This window comes from Macrobrachium nipponense, chromosome 42 (genome assembly GCF_015104395.2).
Source record: "Macrobrachium nipponense isolate FS-2020 chromosome 42, ASM1510439v2, whole genome shotgun sequence".
In the NCBI taxonomy this organism is placed as follows: Eukaryota; Metazoa; Arthropoda; class Malacostraca; order Decapoda; family Palaemonidae; genus Macrobrachium; species Macrobrachium nipponense.
The window spans coordinates 41,505,227-41,518,834 of record NC_061103.1 but is presented as its reverse complement, the minus strand read 5'-3'; the positions used below and the strand labels follow the sequence as shown (position 1 = coordinate 41,518,834).

Sequence of the window (13,608 nt, the reverse complement as noted above, 5' to 3'; positions counted from 1 at the left end):
GTATTTTAATTGTCTGTCTCCCAGTTCTTGTGGGAAGGAATACAGGATCAAGAAAAAGGAGGACGATAATCCGAGTGACAACATTAATGTCTGAAAGACGTTTGAAAAGAGTTTTAGTGAGATATTTCCGTCTGTGGCTAGATGTATATTTTTGTAAATGCCACAGTGTGCTGCATTCTGAAGACTTGAAACAAATATTTTAAAAATGATGCCGTTAGGGCTTCAGGTTTTCGTTTGTGGCTTATACTAGCTTCTAAAACTATGGGTTTCTTTGGATCATGGGAGTAAGTTCAGCTTGTGAAAGTGATCAACTAGGTACGATATATTTTCTGTGATATGGGAAGCCATAGTTAAGCCATACAGATTTTCCTGTAGTCTTGAGGCTGGTGGATGTTCATCCACATTCGACACTGGCAGCAAAAAAGGTGCCTCCTTCCCTTTGGTTAGGGGAGGAGATTCATAGGGCATTTCACCTCAAAGGAAGGCATTAAACAGCTGTTATTTGCCCCGTTCCAGAGGTCAGTATTGGTTATATTTACAATAGGAGGCTTCTTTCCAGATTACCATCTTAAAGTAGAACACAAATGTAGTCGCCTGCTATTGCCAATTCACAGTTGCTCATGGCCGTCCCTAGAGTAGGAAGTCTCTTTCGTCTTGCATCTGGGACAGGTGCTTCTTAGGAAGTTAATTTAATCTTTTTTTCCGAGGGGTGAGAGTCTTGTTCTGGAGCAGAGGGCTCTTTCATACTCAGGGTTAACCCACTTATCAGGAGAGGTTGGAACCGAGTTATGGTGCATGGTGTCCATTTTGACAAGAGTGTCTCTTGCTGAACGTTGTAAGTCTCCGTTCATAACTTTACACATTTATGTTTGTGCATTGCGGAGAAAGTTGTTAAAAGTGCCAAAGATGGGAAAGCTGTATTTGGAGTATATTGAAGGTTTCCAGATTTGTTAAGTTTTATCTGTAGCCAGTGTTTTCTCAGTCAAAATGCCTAGAAGGCCAGTCAGAACACCTAGAGGGCCACATTTTTGTTGGAACTTCAAACCAATTGGAAATCTCTTGGTTGGGAGGTTTGGTTTTAGACAAGAACCTCATGTAGTTTCACGAATTCAGAAACAAAATTGAATTTGGTGTATTAGTTAGTATTATCCTTTCCAGTAGCAACTGATGATTTGCTAGTTTTTATTTAGTTGAGTTTAGGGTGCTAACTGTACTTGGAATTACAATGGGAAGGTGTCAGCTTGAATGAAGTGGAGTTGAAAGCACTGGTATTTGGTTGCGTCAAAGTCTGTGAAATGGATACTTCAGTATTTGCAGACATATCTTCGAACCAGCTCCTTGCATTCCCAACTCGTCTACCTATGGATTGTCAGTGCACATTATGTACCTGTTTACTTTTTACAGTGAGAAAAGGTAGTTCTGAAGAGCTTTGGATGCTGTTGCAATAATGAAAGAAAACAAGGCTGTAATATTTGTAGGCAATTCTCAAGCTTCACTCTAGAGTTGAGGGGACGTGAATATAAAGGCTGGGCTAAGTATGTTAGATTTGATATGTTTCCATTTTGCAAGTTTTAATTTTTCACTGACAACAGATAATTAGTATTTCCACGAGACCAAAGGTGCTTATAAATTATTTTATGTTTTAAGTAGTAACATCAGAGAATTTTGTCATTGATTTCCCTGTACTGTACTGTACATACCTCAGCATCTTTCCAACAGTGGTAGATTTGTTTCAGTAGCATAGAACCAAGTGGTTTTTTTTCCCGGTAATCTCTTGGCTGCTCAAGATTGTCAAGCATTTTTCCACCGTCGTACGATATCTTAATTCGTTTGACATAGCTTTCATAGAGTATTTATTTTATTTAATAAAATGTTATTTCTCATGACCTAAAATAAAAAAAGACAATCTGAAATTTAGTCATTTTATTTTTCATCCTTATTTGCTTTAGATACACGGCTTTTCTTGCTGCACTATTTCAGCATGACTTGCAGTTTTGCAAGTGCATCTCAAAAGGAGTACTGTAGGTATTACAAAAGGTTGTCTGCAGAATCACTAACGTCCGTAGCTGCACCCATTTATCCCTTTACTTTACCTCCATTCCCACTTCCTTTCTTCCATTTAGCTGTTCAACCACTCCAACTTTCATTGTCACCTTGTTCACTGAATGGCTTAAAAGCCAAATTTTCATAAACTGGTCATACCAGCTGGCAGAGGAGGGGTCACCAAGTCTGAGGATGATTCAAGGTCCTCAGCTTCAGAGTTGGAGACTGATTACTTTTGAGACTGTCATTGACTTTTTTTTTTTTTGTATTAGACAAAGGCTTCCTCCTCTCACCAAATAAGTTTTGACAAGCAAGTCTTTTTGGTTAAGTGACAACGTAAAGAGTGAATGACTACCTCAGACACAAATGGGACAAGAAGTCACCATTCTTCATGACTAGAAAAACAACTACTCAGGACTCAAGATGCAGACTGTACAGACAGGATTCATACCACAACCAAGATGGTTATTAAAGAAACAAGTCATCAATGCACAGGGATGCCAGTTCTGATCACAGAATCTGAGACAATAATCACAGTAGATATCACACCTCTGGTCAAAAAAAGTAGATATATAATGGTTATGGATATTACAGCATGAAGAGATTTCATATAAAACATGCACCACTGCATGAGGTGTATATTTGAAAGTGAGTAATGGCTAAATTGAAATCATGGAATTTTTGTATTTTCTAAATGTACTTCTTTTAAAACTTTTTATCTCACTCCATATACTTACAAGAATAAAATTCAGGTGAACTCTTGGGTGTTGTCAAATGTTATTGACAACTTTTGTGTTGAAGTTGTCAAAGAAATAATCCTACATCTTGCTGAGGGGGATACAAAGATTAGCCAGGCATGCTGGAATGGTGGAAGAACGTTCCAGGTTGTAAAGATGTTAAAGTTTAAAACTGGATCCACAAATCTAACAATATTTACCAAATGTCACTAAGGTACCAACCTTGGATACTCTGAGCTTTTACATGATTAGCCATTAGTATTGCATTTGCAGAATCAGGTAAATAATTCAGTAGTGTTGAAAACAATATTTATGGAAAAATTTCTAGTATATTTGGACATTAATCGAACAAATTAGTTATATTAAATCACCTTCTTACATTAAAGTGTAACACAGTTTATGGAGTAGGCAGCCATGAGAAAATAACCATACCTTACCATAAGCTTCTTGAATAACTGTAGTAAGAATGGTAAAGTAACAGAAGGAATGAGAGCAAGGAGCTTACAAAATTGTTCATATCTACCATTTTTAAATATTTGCAGGAAATACAAATTACTGCTTAACAAATACAGAGCTAAAGAGTGTTTGTATTACCCACAAGTATGTACATGTCTATTCCTCAAGGAGCCAGAAGTTCTGGAGACAAGACCTCTTAAAAATGACAAGCTTGTGAACTTGGGAACAGATTTCTGCCCATGGCAAAAGGGTAATCATTGTCTCTTCAAGGTCACCAGCTTGGACAAATTATGTACCTGGGATTAGTAATTCATAGAGGAGAGTAAGAAAGACTGTATTCCAAACATGTTCTTCATTAACACACAAAAAAACAGAAGATATATACAAGTTTATATTTACATATAAATAACACGTGTTATTTTTCATCAAACAATACAGTATTGTCAAATGAATGCATTTGCACATTTGTTATATATAATCTTCTCTGTCAAGACAAAGGAAAGATCATGTGAACTTAGGTCACTTTATAAATATATCAAAGTACAAAACTGCAAGTAATTTTATTAATTTAATACTTGGCAAAATGAGCAAAAATCTTTGGAACTAACAAAATATAAAAAATATAATCCTTTACATTAATGCTCCCACTCTCATCAACAGGGACATAATAGGTCATGAATTAAGGAATTATTAGTTCATGTTCCATCCATGACCTCCTCTTTAACGACACACTTTCCTTCCGCAGAACTTTTCCCTCCTGGAGTGCTTTTGTTTTCTTCTCTAACTTCTAATAAATACACAGGATTTATAAAACATCCTTCCTCGCCAATTTCTTCTTCTTTGACCTTTCCTATGCTGCTCCAATTGGAGCAGCCAGGTTCAATAGGGTCTATCTCCAGCTTTAAGCTTCCTTTGTTCGAGGTTTGGTGACTAGATGAACTTTCATTATCTTTTACACACTTGTTTTGTTTTCTTACAACAGGGACTGAGCTCACCTTCCCATCAATACTCTTTTTCTTTCGAGCATGAAGCTTCAAGTGTTCACTCAACTGAGACTTCAACGAGAAGTTTTTCATGCATAACGAACAATCATATGACAGGGAATTAATATGCATGGACATATGCTGAAAGAGGTCCGATTTCTGCAGGCATTCGACACCACATAACTCGCAGGTATAATTTTTTAATGAATTGTGTTTTAGTACGTGTTTTGTTAATTCTGACCTTGTGTAAAATTCTTTGAAGCACATATCACACTTGTGATTTTTGTGGCCTGTATGTCTCTTCAGGTGCTGCTTCAAATTTACACTACACCAAAATGTCTTTCTGCAAAATTCGCACTGGAACTTTTTCTTGCCTGAGTGCTTCACTACATGCTTATTGTAATTGGACTTTACAGCAAACCCTTTGCCACACACTTCGCAGTGGTAGTCCTTGACTTCTCTATGTATGGCCATGTGGGTTGTTAAATTACACTTCTTTGAAAATTGCTTTTCACACACCTCGCATTTAAATTTCTTAATTCCAGTATGAATTGTCATATGTTTGGCTAGGTCTGTGTTACGGTAGAAACTCTTCTCACACAAACTGCACTTGTGGTTTTTCACTTCGCTGTGTATGAGCATGTGCTGTGACAGAGTCGATTTGAGGTAAAATTCAACATTGCACACTTCACACTTGAACTCTTTGATCCCAGTGTGTGTGACCATGTGCTGATTCAAGTAAGATTTGGTGGAGAACTCCTTCCCACATATTTTGCACCTGTTTCTCACGCCCGTGTGAATCGTTAAATGCTGAGTCAAAATTGACTTCTGCGAGAAACTCTTACAGCAGACCTCACACTTGTAGTCCTTGACACCGGTGTGAACCACCAGGTGACGGGTTAGATCACACTTTTGGTAAAAAGTCCTGTCGCACAAATCACACTTGAATTTTCTGATGCCTGAATGAATGATTTCGTGTTTCTTCAAATACGACAACTTGGCGAATTCTTTGTTGCAATACTCGCACCTGACCCCCATCGAAGCGAAGTGTAAGGATCTATGTCGCTTCAATCCAACTTTCTGGGTAAATTTTTTGAAGCAAATATCACACTGAAATTGTTTCACTCCCGTATGAGTGACCAAATGTCTCGTTAAATCAGACTTCTGATAGAATCCCTTGTTACAAATGTGACACGAATAGTTCTTGGCACCTGTGTGCATTAACAGGTGTCTTGTTAGACAGGATTTCAGGGTGAACATTTTACCACACAAATTGCATTTGAATTTGTACTTGCTTTCTGTATTCACAAGAGGAGGCAGGTTCTGCTCACTTTCCAAATCCTGAACATCACTTTTCTTGCTAGACTCAACAAAAGCATCATCTTCTGAATCCTGATCACTTAAGTCTGTCCTAAGATGTTCTTTTCTTACATCACTTTGCTTAAAGTTGGTTGGATTCAAGTCATGACCATCAATTCTAGATTCAGCGGGCAATGGTTCCATGGGGGAGTAATTTTGAATGTTTATACTATCAGTTTTAACATGCTTCCACCTCAAATCTTTCTCATCACATTCTACATTCGAACCACATTGTGGAGCCTTCATTTTAAAATCAGTTGGTATAGACTTTACCATTAGAAGATTCTGTATACCTACTTTTAAATCAGGTTCCATAGACTTTGGATTTACATCAGTCAGAATAGTTTTTGAACCTTTGTTTGTTTGTAAACGCAAAATGGGACTACAGTGTTCTACCTTATCCATTATTAAAGCATGAGATATATTTGATTTTATAAATCAAATTTGTCTTCACATATCATCATTTAAAAAATATATCATCTACTTTAGTATACTAATACAATATAGGAACTACTGAATTCATGAGTATCATAATAAATTAAAATTCAACAATATACTAGCAGTGGCACAGACCAAACAAATTTCTGATAATGTTTTATTTATATAAACTATTAAAAAGTCCACTTATTGTCATTATCAGTTCAATTAACCAACAAATCTAAAATATAGCTTATCTTACACAAATTTCTATGGAATATAGCCAATTGTACTTTCATTTAAGGAGTTTCTTTATATACCTAGTAAGGGAAATGATCAGAGCCAAAGTGACATTGAAAACATCCTTCAATAATGGTTAGATCCCAGAAGAAACTAGGATACATTCCGCTATACAATTCTGACAGAACTTGCATAATTTTAGTTCCATTTGAATAAAGCTGATGACTGTTCCTGTAAAGCAAAGAAAAATGAAGTAATTATTCACGATCTGGATGTTAGCATGCTTAATTATTGAAAATTAATGTATCAGATAATAATTTCTTTTTTCTTGATCAAATATAAATGTTCTGTAATCATATAGTAATGCACAAAACATTTTATGTTGTACTCATTTTGTGAAGTTCCTTCTATAATAATATTTCTGTGATTCTACCAATTTAAGTTGGTTCTATTAAATATCAAAACTTGGACAATAAAAGACAATACTATTGTGATGACTGGGGAAATAAACCACAGCCCCATTAGTAGAACAAAGAGGAGTGTTGTCTTCAGTATTTGTTGAAAATGTCAAAATCACTTATTGTTTTTAGGCAAATTATATATATATATATATATAACTATATATAATTATATATGTATTATATATATCTATATATATAATAATATATATATATATAATATATATATATATATATAGATATATACTAACATATACATATACATAATATTATATAATATATATATATATATATATATATATATAGATATATATATATATATATTATATATATATATATATATTTTTTTTTTTTCATTTAAAATAGGAAAACATATGGGAGAAATACTTAAGTATAACCCGGGTAAAGCAATATTCCCACTCCTCAAAAGGAGCAAAACTAAGTTGCGGACAACAGAAGTAGGAAGAGAATTCTAAAGTTTAGCAACAAGGGGACAAGAGTTTCACTGAACTGTGCACTATAAGGATTACTTGTTTCTGGAGAATACGTGGGAAGTGAAGTAAGTTCACTGGTCCTCGCCCTAGCTGTTGCATGAAGAGAGCAGAAATAGGAGTTTTCGGCAGCTCAACAAACTGTCAATGAGCTTTCAGCTCTCAGGTGTACGTGCAGAATGGAGAGTGATTTAAATTGGTGAAATTAATCTTCCTTGATAACTATTATTATTATTATTCACAAGATGAACCCTATTCATATGGACCAAATTGCTTACAGGGGCCACTGACTTGAAATTCAAGCTTGCAAAGAATATGGTGCAGATTAGCAGGTGAGAGAAGGTAAATTGAAATACAGAAAGAAGAGATATCACTTATTATAAAGAAAAAATTAACAAATTAATAAATAGCTAAAAATGTATAAAAATGCAAGGAGAATTAACATTCGGGTCGTAATGTATTGTATATTCACTTTAACTTTTTCAAGTTCCAATTGCATGACATCCTAGTAGGGAGACTGTTCCACAGTCCAACGGTATGAGGAATAAAGGACAGTGACAACACTGCAGGAAGAGAACCAATAAGACCCTACACCAGGACAGGCTTGTAGGATCTTCATATCACTTGTTAAAGATGATAAATATGAGAAAAATTTCCCAACTGCTAATGCTCTGTCACATTTACTGTACTGTCGTTCTTGAATGGCTGATTTACTAAAAAAAAAATCCACAAGAAAAATTGGTTAACTCTTGCTTCAAACCATTATCACAAAGTTGACTTGAAGATATAACTTTCCTAAGTGTCAATGTGTGCTATGAATGTTTCTGACTATTTCCTTCACAAATGGCCTGACCAACAACCACCTAGCCTAAGGTAGCCTAGGGTGCCAGGTCATTATACTCTAGTGCATGACACTGTGTAGTTGACTAGGTTGTTGGCAATAAATATGAACGTCTGCAAGATTCAAAGCAAGCGGTGACTCAGGAAAATTATATCTTAAAAGTCTAAAATGTGATAATGGTTTAGGGGAATTTTATTGAGAAATAAATACACATTTAAAACCAGTCATGATCTATGACCAAGAGAGCAGCAACGGAGGTATAGAGACCCCAACAGCGGCTAAAGAAATTGTGAGCGCCCGTCCAAGTCAGCCAACAGGCAACAATGGAAGCATCAAAACTTGACAGAGGTTAAAGATAAATGACGGTCGTTTTCCCCACAATGACCTTCTAGACCTTGTTTGGACGAGCTTCGACGATGAAAACCAGCTGTCGCTCATAAACAAGTCTAGCCTATAGCCTAAGCTATAAGATGAAAGTTTATATACTTCACAGAAACAAATCACAAATAAATTTCGAATATTTTGACAAGAAAAAAATAAATTTAAGAGAAATTAATATTGGTAAATACATTAGACCATGTACAATCATGCTACAATTCTACGAATGTTAGCCCAACCTGGGTTTAGCCTAGCCTAACCTGCATCACATTTAAAGAGAAAATAAAGGTATTAGAGCCTAGTTTTGTCACAAATTAATTTTATTTTCAATCATAAATAACTTTTGAAATTATGACAAATAGGTAGTAGTAGGCTAAGTAGGACTTTATTAACAATACACTAAACCAAGGTTAGGCTGGTTAGGACTACGTCAGGCCTACGCCTGATATAACTGTTACTTAACATTAAAATTAATCTCATTACCTGTTACTTATCATGCTTTCAGTTCCTCTTCGGTAATTTGTGGTAATTAATCACTTTCTCTTAAATAAGACATATTACGTGGGGTCAAGTGTCAAAAGTGACGAGGTCATGTTTTATTAATAATATTTGAGGATTGCGTAGCATCAGACTAGACAGTCTAGTGTAATTTCTCGTGAGAAATTTGTTGTAGAATATATAATATTAATTAATACGCAGGGATTTTATTTCATAGCTTTAATTTTAAAGTTATGAAACCAATATTCAATAAAGGATCACTCAATGTAAGACATACTGTATATATAAAACTCCTTACTTTCTAGATCGCGCAAGGGTGAAATTCACGTCTCGGAACATTATAATAGTATGAATTGAATTTTATTTCTTTTAATTTAACAGTAAAAAATTCAATAATCTAATATAAGATCATTAATGTAAACCATAATGCATTAAAAACATCTGTTAGCTTATTGTTTACATTCTGGTTGCGCAATATTGAAATTCTGGTTATGAATAATACAAGACGACATTGTTTTCGATCATTGATAACATTAAATAAATAAATAAAAAAAAAAACATTGACATTATGAAGCCATTGTATGCATACATTATATACGATTACATGGCTTTACAGTGAAAGCTGTGACAGCTTCCTCCTAAATCATTCGCAACATTTACATCTAATTAAATAATGAATTGAGCACATTTCTTTCTTAACACTGAATAAGCTTACATGAAAGGAAGACTGAGCAATCAAGCCAAGGGTGCTCTACAAAAATGTATAAAATATAGAAAAATACAAAATAAAAGTGGGAAAATAATGAAATATGAAATAGACTACTAAATTATATAATAAAATAGCGGAATCATGCGAAAGACTAGGATGACAAAAGAAAGTAAACATCTGGGATAAATAATTATAATGACAGAATTAACATCCAATTTTGGTACATCTATATTACTATTCCGCGGCGGCCTAGACTATGGCAGTTGCTGTTTTTCTATGCAGTTTTACCTCCTGAACAAGAATTTTAAGTAATACTATTTATCCGAACGACTGTAGCTAATTAAACCCCAGGGGCTCGCACTAAACACGGCGAAATACATTTGACGCCCCAATTCCTGGTGGCTTTCGTATTCGCGGGGACGAACGATGCTGAATGCTTATATAGAAATACACCCTTTTTTTGGCTTGTGTCACTGATCTAGAATTTTAAAGAGGATAAGAGAAAGTAATTGACTTCATTCAAAATAGTTTTCGTCAAAAACAGCATTAAAAGAAAACGAAGACAACAATAAAGAAAATGGTTTTGAATGGGTGACTTGCGCATATATGTGTGTGTATGTTAGAGGAAAAGTAGCTACAAAAGAAAATAGAATCATAGAAGCAGTTGGGAACCTATTTATTCAAAGTCATTTGTGTCTGAAGTCAAGCACTTGTTTGCAAAATCCGCTTATCCTTGAAATTTACAAATTTTATATATATCTCTGGAAATGAACAAATCAATTTCACACAAGGCTTGGTTGGTATTCATATCCTAAACAAAATCTTTAATATACTATATATATATATAACTGATATTATAAATATATAATATATATATATATATATTATATATATATATATATACATATAAATAAAAGGTTTTTTTGCCACGAAGGAAAAAATGAAAAAGCGAGATAGCCGAGTACTTTCGGTCCTATTCGGTACCCTTTACTGAGGCAAACTGATTTTACAAAGAACACCATAGTCAAAAGAAGGCTTAATATACAAAACTGACACTACCAGATTAGCCATAAGGGCAATTTTCACTCTACAGAGAGGAGGAGTCGCCATAGGCTAGCCACACCTTGAAGATACCTGCAGTAAAACAAGTGATTCTTCCAGAAAAACAGTCATTTTGAAAACAACACGGGAGCATATACAATTTAATATCATGAATTTTTACACAAATTTTCCCAACAAAAATTATTATTAATGAAAAGACGAAAGAAAATATAAACATATATATCAAGCAAGACGAAAGAAGAGAGAGAGAGGAAGAGAGCGAAGAGAGAGAGAGAGAGAGAGAGAGAGAGAGAGAGAGAGAGGTCCTTCATAAACATCTACAAATATATGGGGTTCCAAATGGTACATTCCCAGACTAAGATTTAGGTTGTTTTATAGTGATTTGTATAATTGCTGATTCCAGTAAATTTCTTGAAACATAATCATTAGATCTAGCAATTACCGAGTATCAGCCCCAATTAATACAATGAGATTTTTTCACTCAGATGGATAAACAGTGCATTTTGAAAGTCTGGGCTGTTTCTAACTGAATACATATGCTGCTTAATCCGAACACATAAATTTTTACTAGACTGACCAACGTAAAACGATGGGCAATGCTTACAAGGAATTTTGTAAATGATGTTGTTTATTTGTTACGGGACTATTCTTAATTAGCATATCTTTAATGGTATTGTTATGAAGAGAACACTACATTAACATTAAACGATTTAAATATTGATTTTATGGTTTTCAAATCCACGAAAGTAAGGTAAGCTAAGTACATTTTTAGGCATTCTTTTTCATTAATAGCAACATTCAAAACTTTTTATGAGCTTTTTGATAACATAAATCAATTATGAGGTGGGTAGCAGAGAGATCGTTCCTATCTTTTTTATGTATTCTATTTCTTGGTCCAGGTATTGTGGACTCGTGATACGCAAAGCGCATAGGAACATAGAAGAAAAAATTGAAATTTTAATATATAGATGGTGGCCAGAATAAAAATGTACATATGTTAAATTATTTGTGGGTTTTCTATAAATACTGAATTTGCATTGGAAAGATTCTCTATGTATTAATACATCTAGGAAAGGGATGACATTGTTATTTTCAATTTCAACAGTGAATTTTATGGATGGCACTAAATTATTAAAATTTCAGTTTTTTCTTCTATGTTCCTACGCGCTTTGCGTATCACGAGTCCACAATACCTGGACCAAGAAATAGAATACATAAAAAAGATAGGAAACGGTAAAGGTTTCAGTCCTAGTAATAGCAATGGGAGTAAAAGTGACTATTCCTGTTATACATGCGGAAAACCTGGTCATACATCTAAGGTTTGTAAGAGTAAGGTGGCATCTAGTGGCTCAGAATCAACTTGTTTCCGATGTAATGGGAAAGGGCATTTAGCAAGAAATTGTGCAGTAGAAAGGAAGGACGTTAAAAAACCAGTGTTTCTAGTTAACCTTTCATCAAGTAGGAATGACGTGATGAGAGAAACTAGGAAATTTTTTGGTGAATTTCTGTCAGAAGGCGTAGTTTCCTCTCTTGGAGGAGTATTTTCGAGAATAGTCTTGCTTCGAGACACAGGAGCTGCTGTCTCACTGATTAGGAGAGAGAGTGTGCCGAACAGGGCAGAAATCAACGTGGAAGAAAAAGTCATGTTAGGTGGATTTCCTAACACTTGTGTTCTTTGCCCTTTGTTGAAGTTGAACTTAGAAAGTCAGGTAGTGTCGGGAGAAGTGAAACTTGCAGTTGTTGACAGTTTGCTAGTTGATGGCATTGACATTATTGTCGGTAATGACTTAGCTTTATCCAAGAATGTGAATCCTGTTGTGAGGGATATTCCAGTGCCTGAAATGGTAGTAACTAGGTCGGGATTAGATACAGACATGCACTACGGTTATAATTTGTTTGTGGATTCGAACGAGTGTGAGTTCGTGGATTCGAACGAGAGTGAGTTCGTGGATTCGGACGAGTGTGATAGAGGTAGCGAGGTTGATCTTGGCATGAGTGTGGCTGAGAAACCTAACTCTATCATTGACAGTGATAGCCAAATGGAAGGTGTAGCTGTCGAAGGTAATGTAGTAAATGTACTGGTATATAGTACTAGTTACGGTGATGAATTAGGCGCTAATCTCTTGAATAAGGATGAGCTAGTCAAGCTGCAGAGAGAGGATGAGACACTAACCCGAATTTTTTAATGCGAGCTGGATGATGATCTCGATGATGTGTGCAAGGAAACTTTTTGTTTAAAGGACGAAGTTTTGTGTCGTTATGTTCGTCTTAAGTCAGGTAGTAAAGAGGAAATCACAGAACAATTAGTAGTTCCTAGGAAACTTCGTGAACTAGTTTTGAAGTTAGCACATGATGAGCAAGGACATTTGGGAGTAAATAAAACTTTCAAGTGTATTAGTAGGGCGTACTTTTGGCCTAAAATGAAAAATGACGTAGAGAGATATGTTTTAAGCTGTCATGAATGCCAAATTGCCGGGAAACCGGATCAAGTAATTTCCAGAGTTCCGTTGTGTAATATTCCTTCTGTAGGCGAATCTTTTGAGAATGTATTTATCAATATGGTCGGACCTTTGCCTAGAAGTAAGGGTAGAGAAGATTGCACAACTAATCTAGAGTATTATAAAAACAATTTAAGAGATGTTTGGCAACTAGCGGAGGAGAACGGAAGCGCTTGGTACTTAGCGAAAGAGAACGCGAGAGGAAGTCAAGGGGAAACTAAACAGAAACATGATCAAATAGCAAAAAAGAGAAGTTTGTGTGTAAGAGATAAAGTTTTAGTACTAGTCCAGAAAGAAGGCTTCGCTTTACCTTATAAGTTCGAAGGTTCTTTTTCAGTGTTAGAGAAGAGGGGAAATATACATTATAGAATTAATATGGATAAGAGTAGAGCAAAGTCAATGAATGTAAACTTGCTTCAGAATTATAAAGAACACCCC

General features: G+C 35.0%; 2 protein-coding genes across 2 annotated transcripts in view; one reads left to right on the top strand and one right to left on the bottom strand.

Moving 5' to 3' along the window:
• The window catches only part of LOC135213141 (protein slowmo-like), a 12,076-nt gene extending 10,163 nt beyond the window's left edge, over positions 1 to 1,913 (top strand). Inside the window, exon 6 of the mRNA XM_064247082.1 lies at positions 16 to 1,913. The gene's annotated coding sequence lies outside the window, so the exon portion shown is untranslated. The remainder of the gene's footprint in view (positions 1 to 15) is intronic.
• A 16-nt stretch (positions 1,914 to 1,929) lies between these two features.
• LOC135213140 (zinc finger protein 708-like) lies at positions 1,930 to 9,029 on the bottom strand. The gene is made up of 2 exons (XM_064247081.1): positions 8,887 to 9,029; positions 1,930 to 6,466 (listed from the first exon to the last, which is right to left on the bottom strand). Exon 2 carries the CDS (start codon positions 5,981 to 5,983, stop codon positions 3,932 to 3,934), a length of 2,052 nt encoding a protein of 683 aa, XP_064103151.1. The 5' UTR covers positions 5,984 to 6,466; positions 8,887 to 9,029; the 3' UTR covers positions 1,930 to 3,931.
• Between the last annotated feature and the right edge of the window lie 4,579 nt (positions 9,030 to 13,608).

Excerpts from the sequence above, each read along its gene's own strand:
- LOC135213140 (XM_064247081.1), bottom strand. The coding sequence starts at position 5,983 with ATGGATAAGGTAGAACACTGTAGTCCCATTTTGCGTTTACAAACAAAC.